This window comes from Palaemon carinicauda, chromosome 14 (genome assembly GCF_036898095.1).
Source record: "Palaemon carinicauda isolate YSFRI2023 chromosome 14, ASM3689809v2, whole genome shotgun sequence".
NCBI classification, from domain to species: Eukaryota; Metazoa; Arthropoda; class Malacostraca; order Decapoda; family Palaemonidae; genus Palaemon; species Palaemon carinicauda.
In genome coordinates, this window is record NC_090738.1 from 41,710,428 (window position 1) to 41,722,927 (window position 12,500).

At 34.9% G+C, this 12,500-nt stretch overlaps 1 protein-coding gene across 1 annotated transcript in view; it reads right to left on the reverse strand.

The window, feature by feature from the left end:
- The window catches only part of LOC137653175 (cell adhesion molecule Dscam2-like), an 88,494-nt gene that overhangs the window by 63,930 nt on the left and 12,064 nt on the right, over nucleotides 1-12,500 (reverse strand). Inside the window, exons 2-3 of the mRNA XM_068386558.1 lie at nucleotides 2,523-2,748; nucleotides 1,128-1,219 (exon numbers count right to left, since the gene is read on the reverse strand). Coding sequence (XP_068242659.1) covers nucleotides 1,128-1,219; nucleotides 2,523-2,748 — 318 coding nt within the window. The remainder of the gene's footprint in view (nucleotides 1-1,127; nucleotides 1,220-2,522; nucleotides 2,749-12,500) is intronic.

The window sequence follows — 12,500 nt, forward strand, 5'->3', positions numbered from 1 at the left end:
AACAAAATTTTCTTTTACTAACTTCCACTCCTCCTCTAAATTACCAGTTTCTCTTACTCTCACCTCGTCATATGCCATTTTCAACCTTTCCTGATATTTACTTTTTACCCCCGGTTTTATTAGCTCTCCAACCCTCACTACCTCCCTTTTACATCCACCTACTCTATTCCCCCACTCTTTTGCTACAACTAATTTTCCTTCCACCAAAAAATGATCAGACATACCGTTAGCCATACCCCTAAACACGTGCACGTCTTTCAATCTTCCAAATATTCTTTTAGTTATCAACACATAATCCATTAATGCCCTTTCTACTACTCTTCCATTTGCCACTCTTACCCATGTATACTTATTTTTATCTTTCTTTTTAAAGAAGCTAGCACTTATTACCATCTCTTGTTCAACACACATATCTACCAGTCTCTCACCACTCTCATTTTCACCTGGTACGCCATACTTCCCAATGACACCTTCTACCTCTCCAGCGCCCACTCTAGCATTTAAGTCACCCATGACAACTACATAATTCCTTCTACCCAGTCCTTCTACACACCTAGTTAATCCATTCCAGAACTCATTCCGCTCTTCTTCACTTTTCTCACTACCTGGCCCATACGCACTGACAAACGCCCAACATTCCCTACCCAACCTAACCCTTACCCACATTAACCTAGATGATATCTCCTTCCATTCCACTACTTTACCTGTCATCCATTCACTCAGCAATAACGCCACACCCTCTCTAGCTCTTCCCCTTTCAATCCAAGACACTCTACCAGACATTTCACCAAACATCACTTCACCTTTTCCTTTCATCTTTGTCTCACACAAGGCCAATACATCCATCCTTCTACTTCTAAACATACTTCCAATCTCACATCTTTAACTCTCTATCGTACTACATCCACGCACATTCAAACACCCCAAAACTAGAGTGCGGGAGCAGTCACTCTCCCCCCAGCTTCATCTCCTTGTCGATGTCTCGCAGGAATTTTAATACACAAAACAATAAAATGACTGTTTTTTTTTTTTTTACAATTCCCTTTTAGTAATTGCACATCGCTAGAAAGTAGTTAGTTATTTGTCTTTAAGAAACCATAAATGAATTTTGATTTATAAACACTAACCTGCTTGTAGTGTCACTGGTGGGGAGATGACAGTGCCATGTGTGTTAGAAGCTCTGCATCTTAAAGTAACTGCGTGAATATCGGCTCTGTACCTGATAAATATAAGAAGAACGATTATACATGCGGGCGCATTGAGCTGTTTTACCCTAAAGATGGTATAGCACCATGGGTATTATAAAAATCTGAGTTATTACCACATCTAACCTCTTTGACGCACTCTATTATACCGTTCCTAACCCTTTCTCCCATTCTTGCACTTCTGAATTATACACTGTATTCACTACCCTATTACCGTACATTCTCTCCACTTGACCAAACCACCTCATAGTTCTGTATCTACACTTCCATTCATACCTGTTTTACCAAGAAGAGTCATCAGCACTGCGTTGAATTTGTATAGATCTTGTACTTCTTGGCCTTCCTTCATGACCAAGACCTTACCTTTCTGAATCTCTTTGACGCAATCTTCAAGGTGTCCACAAAGTCTGGGTACATTGGAGATTTCAACTTCAGGGTGTCCACAAACTTTGGATACATAGGAGATTTCAACTTCAAGGTGTCCACAAAGTCTGGGTACATTGGAGATTTCAACTACAGTAGTTGAAATCTCCCATGTACCCAGACTTTGTGGACACCCTGTATTATACCGTTCCTAATCCTTCCTCTCCTCCTTGCATTAATGAATTATACACTGGTTTCAATAACCTATTACCGTCCATTCTTTCCTCTTGACCAAACCACCTCATAGTTCTGCCTCTACACTTCACTTCCTTGTACTTCAGAATTATACACTGGTTTTAATAACCTATTACCGTCCATTCTTTGCACTTGACCAAACCACCTGATAGTTCAATATCTACACTTGTCATTGGGTAAATTTGGACAGCCAGTCCCTTTATGCATTCATACTTTGGCTTCTATTATATTATTATTATTATAACTTACTAAGCTAAAACCCTAGTTGAAAAAGCAGGATTCTATATGCCCAAGGGCTCCAACAGGGAAAATAGCCGAGTGAGATAAGGAAATAAGGAAAAACTACAAGAGAAGTTTAAAAACAATAATAACAATTCAATCAATTTGCAAATTTGTGCACACTTCCTGCTACCTTCCTTGCTTTCTCAACTTGCCATCATCATATTTCATTCGTGGTGGTTTTACAAATCGGCCACTTCAATTCTTCCATCATGTATACTACTTCTTGGGTAACCATTTACCCACATAAACCTCCTTTTTCTCATATTTACTCTCGAGTTTCTCCAAATGCAAACACAATTTTAATTTTACTAATTATAAAGTTTCAAACATTAAACAAGAGCTTAGTTGACACTCAAAAGAAAACCATATCTCTAAAGTTGCCTTTTTTTTCGAAATAGAAATGTCAAATGAACAAACCTGTCAGGTTGAAATGGCCTCAGAACGAGAGACCCATTTGCCAGAATATCTATGTAAGGAGAGTAATTAGGAAGCGGACGTCCCTCCCGTGTGACCCAGGTGACTGTGGGGGGCGGAGAGCCCTCGGTCACGCAACCCAGCACAGCTCCTGCCTCCGAGGAAAACACCACATCAGAAGGGGGCGTGACAAGAAGCCTCGGTCCACCGCTGTCATGGTTTGAACCACCTGAAACAAACGAGGAAAGGAAGGAGAAAATTAACAACTGTTTCATAGTCAAATTTCAAGGTTTAAGGGCCTCCCATGAATGGCAGAGGTAAGGGACAGTGATATTACACTAGCAAGCAGGACAATGCCCTAGAGGCTGACCATATATGCATATGATCAGCGCCCAAACCCGCTCTCCACCCAAGATAGGACCAAGGAGGGTTTAAAGGTCGCTCATGAATAGCATTGGTAAGGGACAGTGACATTGCCCTAGCAAGCAGGACAATGCCCTAGAGAGTGGCCATATATACATATGATCTGCGCCCAAGACCCCTCTCCAGCCAAGCTAGAACTAGGGAGGGATAGGCAATGGCTGCTATTTGCAAATAGAGTGTCATTACACTCGAATTATTTGCTTCCGTATCCAGAGATTCAGTGGATTAAGTTTGAAGGAAAGTATTTGGATTGCTTGCCGTTGTACACAAGGTAATCATTATGACACCAAGGAACGAAAGATTTAAAATCTACTCATGAATGGCTGAGGTAAGGGAGAGTACAAAGCCCTATAGATATGTCGATGTCATAGAGGACCTACCATATACGCATTTGATCATTGCCCAAGACCTCTCTCCATCAATGTAGGACCAGGGAGATCTAGGTAATGGCTTCTGTTTATCCCCTTTAAAGGTTAAAGGTGCCTGATTTCATCTCCAGTTTCATTAAAGTAGACACTCACCAGAACGTCAGCTGGGCAAGAGTCCCCTCCACCCCTGAGGTGTACCTCCACAGCAGTGGCCTCCCAAGTAAATAATTTAAAATCACAGTTCCGGGTTGGGATCGATCTGCTGCCATGAGAATATTTGGCGAACATGTTATCACTGTACTAGCCAGGAGGCTAGTCATTGGCACCAGGTTTTCTTGTGCTTTGAAAGGACGGAGTGTGGTTTCTATTCTGCTCGCTACCACCAATGCTTAAATGTACCTCATGAATGGCAGAGGCAGGTGACAGGACAATGCCCCAGAGACTAGCCATATATACTGTACATATGATCAGTGCCTAAGACTCCTCTACGCCTGTGTAGAACCAGGGAGGTCAGGCAATGGCTGCTGATGATTAAGCAGGTACACCTAGAGGCTCCCCCAAGCCCGCTATTCTTAGCTCACAAGGATGGTGAGGTTGCAGACACTAAAGAAACTATCGAGCTTGAGTGAGTCTGGAGCCTAGGGACATTTACACCTCCGTGAATAATAGTGGCCGACTAAACCACATGTTGGTAGCCCTGTTGTCAGCCTTATATACCAGGCCTGCCAACCCTCCCACAACAGTAGTGGTTTAATGCAGGCAGAAGATAGGTATTTTTTTTAACCTTGTGTACGTTTGGGATTTGGAAGGCACTTATGTCCCGAAAACAAACACAATGAAATAGAGAAAGGATTGATTATTTCGTCCTTCATTATGCATTTAACGGTTTTATATCTTTGGAACTCAATTGCTTTTATTGCACATTTAGGTAGAACATTGAACTTGATGTAAAAAAATAATTAAAAAAGTAATATATTAACTTTGGAAGCGCTGTGACGTAAAGTCTGCGAAGCGGAAAGTACAATTTAAGAAGTTATTTATACCTTTTGTTTATTTGTATCGTTATACTTTATAATTCTCACAAGAAATGTTGTATCTAAAAATATTCATAAAATCTCTCTCTCTCTCTCTCTCTCTCTCTCTCTCTCTCTCTCTCTCTCTCTCGACGTTTACAATACTCCCAGATGGCTAAAATAACATTGCTATTATTATTATTATTATTATTATTATTATTATTATTATTATTATTATTATTACCACTATAACTTGCTAAGCTACAACCCTAGTTGGAAAAGCAGAATGCTATAAGCCCAGGGGCTTCAACAGGGAAAAAAGCACGCAACTTGCACTTGCTGTAAAGCCTCTACAACGTTTATAATATACCAGAAGGCTATAAATTACCACCAGCTACTCTCTCTCTCTCTCTCTCTCTCTCTCTCTCTCTCTCTCTCTCTCTCTCTCTCTCTCTCTCTCTCTCTCTCTCCCCTATCTCAGAGATGTACATTTGAATTTTTTGTTCTTTCCTACGTGTCTGGCCTTTTCCCGTCGACGTCAGCTCCCTCCGGAGGAGGATATCCTGAAGGGCCTCCAAAGTTATTTCACATAATATTTGATAAGAGGGAAGAGAGAGGTCCTCGGGGTGTGTGAATGGAATGACACTCACAGCCCTGATAGCCATCAGACTTCTCCTGCAGATATAGGTTCAGTGGGAACGCTTGGATGGTGAAGAGAGACAAGAACGGAATTGGAAAATGCAAGAGTTATGAGGTATGAACATTTTTTTTTATGTAAATGTTATTTCTTTTATATATATATATATATATATATATATATATATATATATATATATATATATATATATATATATATATATATATATATGTGTGTGTGTGTGTGTGTGCGTGTGTGTGTGTGCGTTTGATATATACATTAAAAGGAAGGGAGAAATAATCTTTTCTTAAAAAATTTCTCTGTTATCCCCCCCTCTCTCTCTCTCTCTCCTTATATATATATATATATATATATATATATATATATATATATATATATATATATATATATATATTATATACATATGTATATATATGTCTATATATATATTTATATATATATATATATATATATATATATATATATATATATATATATATATATATATATATATATATATATATATATATATATATATATATATATATACACACGCAGTGTGCTTACAGAATTTCCTTTCTCCTTCAGTTTCTGGTCCAAAGAAAGTGTAAATTAAACATCCCAATAATGACATTCCATCTAAAATTATTACGAATTCATAGACTGTCATTCACACTAACAGGAGCCTATCACTTTTAATAACATTGCCGTATCTGTTCTGAGTAAAAACAAAATCATTAATTACGCAACTTATATTTAATCACCCTGATGATCAATCAAGTGTATCGGTTTCCTCCCTCGATATTTATTAGGTTATTATTATTATTACTTGGTAAGCTACAACCCTAGTTGGAAAAGCAGGATGCTATAAGCCCAGGGGCTCCAATATGGAAAATAGCCCAGTGAGGAAAGGATACAAGGAAAATTAGAATATTTTGAGAACAGTAACAGGTTGCTTACGCATTTAGGCAAGGAACACTCTCTTTATATCTCGTATGGGGCTCTGGAAATCGTTATGATGTAGTTTTATCTGTTTATTAATTTATTTATAATATATATATATATATATATATATATATATATATATATATATATATATATATATATATATATATATATATATATATAGATATATATATACCTATATATATATGTATATATATATATATATATATATATATATATATATATATATATATATATATATATATATATATATATATATATATATGATATATATATATGTGTGTGTGTGTGCTTTATTCAGAACAACGTGTTCCTATTAGTTTTACACACATATACACACGCACACTCACATACAGATATATATATACATATATATATATATATATATATATATATATATATATATATATATATATATATATATGTGTGTGTGTGTGTGTGTGTGTGTATGTGTGTGTGTGTGTGTATGTGTGTGTGTGTGGAAACCCTATGTGGAAAAAATAAGAAGTCTCATTTTCCAACGTATTCGAATAGCATTTGCAACGCATCCCATTTTTGCTCGCGCGTAAAGCTGGAATTCAACTGGCCTCCCTGTAAATACTGGAATGCTAAAATATGGAGATTCCTGGAACGGTTGTGAATATTCCTTTTATATGATTAAGTTCCTCCCCCCCCCCCCCTAGCGATGATATTCCCGATCGTAATGAAGCGTTTATAAAGCAAGTGGGCAAATCGAACAGGCTTTGCCTTTGATGTTATGGATGCAATTCTGATCGGCCCTGGGTGGATCTGTTTAGCAATGATAGTCGAACCTCTGATGTATTGTGGCTAATGAATACTATTTATTATTATTATTATTATTATTATTATTATTATTATTATTATTATTATTATTATTATTATTATTAGCTATGCTACAACCCTAGTTGGAAAAGCAGGATGCTATACTCATCGCTATTATTATTATTATTATTATTATTATTATTATTATTATTATTATTATTATTATTATTATTATTATTATTATTATTATTATTATTATTATTATTACCAGCTAAACTACATCCCAGTTGGAAAAGCAGAATGTTATACTCATTTCTGTTATTATTATTATTATTATTATTATTAGCTAAGCTACCACCCTATTTGAAAAAGCAGGATGCCATAAGGCCAAGGGCTGCAACAGGGAAAAACAGCTCAGTTAGGAAAGGCAATAAGGAAACAAACAAACAATATAAAAAGTAATGAACAATTAAAATGAAATATTTTAAAAACAATAACAACATCAAAACAGATATTTCATGTATAAGCTATATAAAGGCTTATGTCGACCTGTTCAACATAAAAACATTTGCTGCAAGTACGAACACTAATAAGCAGAAGAATTGTCTAACAAATGACATCATTAGGAATAATTTATTAACGATATGAAATGTGTTCATACAATGTGGAACGCAATTTATCAGGAAACAAAATGGTTGTCTCTATTTCAGTTTTATGAAGGTTTGATGCTGCATGAAAAGCCTCTTAGTTCGCTTTGACCTCGACTAAAAAAAAAAAATTCCAAGTTTGCTTTAAATTCGACTGAAAAAAAAGTTTTTTCCTAGTTTGCTTTGAAGTCGACTGAAAAAAACGTTTTTTCCTAGTTTGCTTTGAATTCGACTGAAAAACGTTTTTTCCTAGTTTGCTTTAAATTCGGCTGAAAAAAAAATGTTTTTTCTTAGTTTGCTTTAAATTCGACTGAAAAATACGTTTTTTTTCCTAGTTTGCTTTGAATTTGACTGAAAAAAAAATGTTTTTTCTTAGTTTGCTTTAAATTCGACTGAAAAATACGTTTTTTTCCTAGTTTGCTTTGAATTTGACTGAAAAAGAAAATGTTTTTTCTTAGTTTGCTTTAAATTCGACTGAAAAATACGTTTTTTTTCCTAGTTTGCTTTGAATTCGACTGAAAAAAAAAAACGTTTTTTTTTGCCTAGTTCGCTTTGGACTCGACTGATAAAAACGCTTTTTTTTTTTTTTTATCAAAGTTTGCTTTGTATTTTAATGAAGAACGTTTTTTTCCCAGTTCCATTTTAACTCGGCTGAAAAAAAAAAAACAATTTTCTTTTTTATTATAGTTCGATTTGTACTTTACTGAAAAAGGTTTTTTTTTTCCAAGTTCGCTCTGAACTCGACTGAAAAATAACGTTTTCTTTTATCATAGTTTGCTCTGTACTTTAATGAAGAACGTTTTTTTCGTAGTTCCCTTTGAACTCGACTGAATTTTTTTTTTTTTTACCTAGTTCGCTTTGAACTTTACTGAAAAACGTTTTTTTCCAAGTTCGCTTTGAACTCGACTGAAACAAAACCGTACTTTTATCATAGTTTGCTTTTATTTCGACTGAAAAAAACGGTTTATGTTTCTAGTTTGCGTTGAACTCGACTAAAAATTTTTTTTTCCTAGTTCGCTCTGAACTTGTCTGAAAAAAAAAAAACGTTTTTTTTTTATTTCTAGTTTTCTTTGGAGTCGACTAAAAAACTTTTTTTTTCCAAAGTTCGCTTCGAACTCGACTTAATAAAACGTTTTTTTTAGTTCGCTTTGAACTCGACTGAAAATTTTTTTCCTAGTTCCCTTTATCTCGACTGAAAAATTTTTTTTTTTTTTTTTTTTCTAGTTCATTTGAACTCAACTAAAAAAAGCCGTTTTTTTCCCTACATCGCTTTGAACTCGACTGAATTCCCCCCCCCCCCACCCCTAGTGTTATAAGTGTGCATTAACATTCAATATAGGACATTGTCTATTGTTTTCAACATGTATATACTTCATGTGTTTATGAGAAATAGTTTTACTGTAGAATGTCCTCTGCTTATTGGGACCAGATAACCGAATTAGAGATTGAAAAAAAGCAAATTCCATCAATTCTTAACTGGGTGTTACTGTATATTTTAAAAGAATTATGTGAAAGCGGAGTACAGATATAAAATTCTCTATTGAAACTCATGAAATGAAAATGCCAAATACTAGTTCAAATTCTGGACCCCGTCACTGAATATGAAATTAGCATGAGCAACGTATCAGCGCATATTGGCTAAAATGATATTCTCTCTCTCTCTCTCTCTCTCTCTCTCTCTCTCTCTCTCTCTCTCTCTCTCTCTCTCTCTCTCTCTCTCTCTTTAGCAGCGAGTTCCCCAACTTGATCAACGTATCAGCGCATATTGGCTTAAATGATATATTCTCTCTCTCTCTCTCTCTCTCTCTCTCTCTCTCTCTCTCTCTCTCTCTCTCTCTCTCTCTCTCTCTCTCTCTCTCTCCAGCTGTGAGTCCCCCAACTGTACACATTAATCCATTAGCGACAATCCTTTCATCATTCATTACATCAGCTCATAGTTTTAGGGGCGGACAGTGTCAAAGCACATTTACAATGGAATTCATTTTGGCATCCTCTTTTTTTTTTTTTTTTTTTTTTTTCTTTTTTCAAGTATAATGGTGATATTTCGTACAACATGAGCGTGAATTTGGAATCTCTTTCTACTTTTATATTTATAGTGTTGGATGTGAGAGATAAGTAAAAAAGTAGTTTAGAGTTGATGTTAAATTATTTTTTAAATAATTTCCAGCTGTTGTCAGAATTCCATTGGATACACTAACGATCGTTTCACTATACATAAGGCCATACTCGACTATTGATGGAATAAGTAAAAGATGTTTATCAAAAGCGAAGGGGAAAGTGATTTAATAATAATAATAATAATAATAATAATAATAATAATAATAATAATAATAGGAATAATAATAATAATGATAATGATAATGATAATGATAATAATAATAATAATAATAATAATAATAATAATAATAATAATAATAATAATAATAATAATAATAATAATAATAATTATTATTATTATTATTATTATTATTAGCTAGGCTAGAAGCATAGTTCGAAAAATAGGATGATAATGTTATTATTATTATTATTATTATTATTATTATTATTATTATTATTATTATTATTATTATTATTATCATCGAAGTTCGAAACCTAGTCGGAAAGACAGGATGCTATATGAGTAAGCCCAAGGGCTCCAACAGAGAAAATAGCTCAGTGAGAAAAGGAAATAGGAAAACATAGACTATCTATAAGTCAATGATAATAATGATAATAGTAATTAATGAATGTTGATAAATATCTCGCTTCACTTTATTTCCAGATCTTTACCGTAGATAAACCATTAGTGGAACACATTATTATTATTATTATTGTTATTATTATTATAGGTGTTATCATTATTTCCAGATCTTTACCATAGAAAAGCCATTAGTGGAACACTAATTATTATTATTATTATTATTATTATTATTATTATTATTGTTATTATTATTATTATTATTATTATTATTATTATAAATAGTGTTATTATTATTATTATTATTATTATTATTATTATTATTATTATTATTATTATTATTATTATTATTATTAGTTTTTAATAGTAGTAGTAGTAGTAGTAGTAGTAGTATCATCCAAGCACAAACCACCTGTGAAAATAGTAAGAAAAAATTAAGAAAGACTCAAAATTGTCTTTATATCAGACCCAGAAGAAAACAATTAACAAGAGTTATAATATTGATTAAGGGAAAAGTAAAATTGAATACTAATTTGATACATAAATTTGATGAATGGAGTCTCTGAGGTTCGCAGGTTAGAGCCAAGAGTTTAAACATGGTTAAATAATTGGTAGTTGATAATCATAGAAGAGTCTGATGAAGAATCCTTAAAGTCGGGTACATAGATTTAAGTTTTATTTGGAACAAGAGTGATTAGTTCACCAAACGTGCAGCAGGGCTCCACAGGGCACTAGAAAAGTTGGAAGACCCAGTCCAATATGGCTGAGGGCTATGAAGCTTGAATTAGGAGATGAATGGAGAAGTATTGAATTAATAGGTCAAGAAGATAGAGACGACAGGCGAATTCTAACCGAGGCCCCTTACGTCAATAGGCCTGGGAGGAGATGATGATGATGATGATATCTCAATTTTAGGGAATATGTGCCACAGCAACACTTTAGGCCATGGGTGACCAGAAATAATCAGAAAATGGGCGACCAAAAAAATTTTAGGAAATGGCTGACCTAAAACATTTTCCAAAATGGGTGACCAGAAACAGTTTCATTTCTATTTTTATACTGCGCCAGAAACATAGAAACGTCAACACCTCAAATGAAGAAATACTTATAAACTTAAAGTGATCTGCATTTGGTTTCTTCCCCATTTTACGACTGTTTTACGACTCTTAGTTATCACTTTTGTTACCAACGATCCTCCGGACAAATAAGCAAATTGTTTACATAAGTAAGACATAGCCTTCGCCTTGTCCTAATCTTTTTTGGTTTTAAATTGGATCTCCTTTTATTCTTTATAACGAATAATGCCGGCGCCAATGACCTTCGATGTCAGGATGCCAGAAAACTCGAAAATCAATCAATCATAATCTACTTATTGTGTTTGAATTTCGTCCATTTTCCAGGATTTCATCTATTTCCCCAGAACTTCATCCACTTCCCCAGAATTTCATCCACTTCCCTAGAACTTTATCCACTTCCCCAGAACTTCATCCACTTCCCTAGAATTTCATCCAATTCCCTAAAATTTCCTCCACTTCCCTAGAACTTTATCCACTTCCCCAGAACTTCATCCATTTGTCTAGAATTTCCTCCACTTCCCTAGAACTTTATTGACTTCCCAGAACTTCATCCCCTTCCCTAGAATTTCATCCACTTCCCTAGAATTTCATCCACTTCCCTAGAACTTTATCCACTTCCCCAGAACTTCATCCACTTGTCTAGAATTTCCTCCACTTCCCTAGAACTTTATTGACTTCCCAGAACTTCATCCCCTTCCCTAGAATTTCATCCACTTCCCTAGAATTTCATCCACTTCCCTAGAACTTTATCCACTTCCCCAGAACTTCATCCACTTGTCTAGAATTTCCTCCACTTCCCTAGAACTTTATCCATTTCCCCAGAACTTCATCCACTTGCTTAGAATTTCATCCACTTCCCTAGAACTTTGTCCACTTCCCTAGAACTTCACCCACTTGCCTAGAATTTCCTTCACTTCCCTAGAACTTTATCCACTTCCCCAGAACTTCACCCACTTGCCTAGAATTTTCTCCACTTCCCTAGAACTTTATCCACTTCCCCAGAACTTCATCCACTTGTCTAGAATTTCCTCCACTTCCCTAGAACTTTATCCACTTCCCCAGAACTTCATCCACTTGCCTAGAATTTCCTCTACTTCCCTAGAACTTCTTCCACTTGTCTAGAATTTTCTCCACTTCCCTAGAACTTTATTGACTTCCCCAGAACTTTATTGACTTCCCCAGAACTTCATCCACTTGCTTAGAATTTCATCCACTTCCCTAGAACTTTATCCACTTCCCCACCCAGAACTTCATCCACTTGCTTAGAATTTCTTCCACTTCCCTAGAACTTCATCCACTTGTCTAGAATATTCTCCACTTCCCTAGATGTTTATCCACTTCCCCAGAACTTCATCCACTTGCCTAGAATTTCCTCCACTTCCCTAGAACTT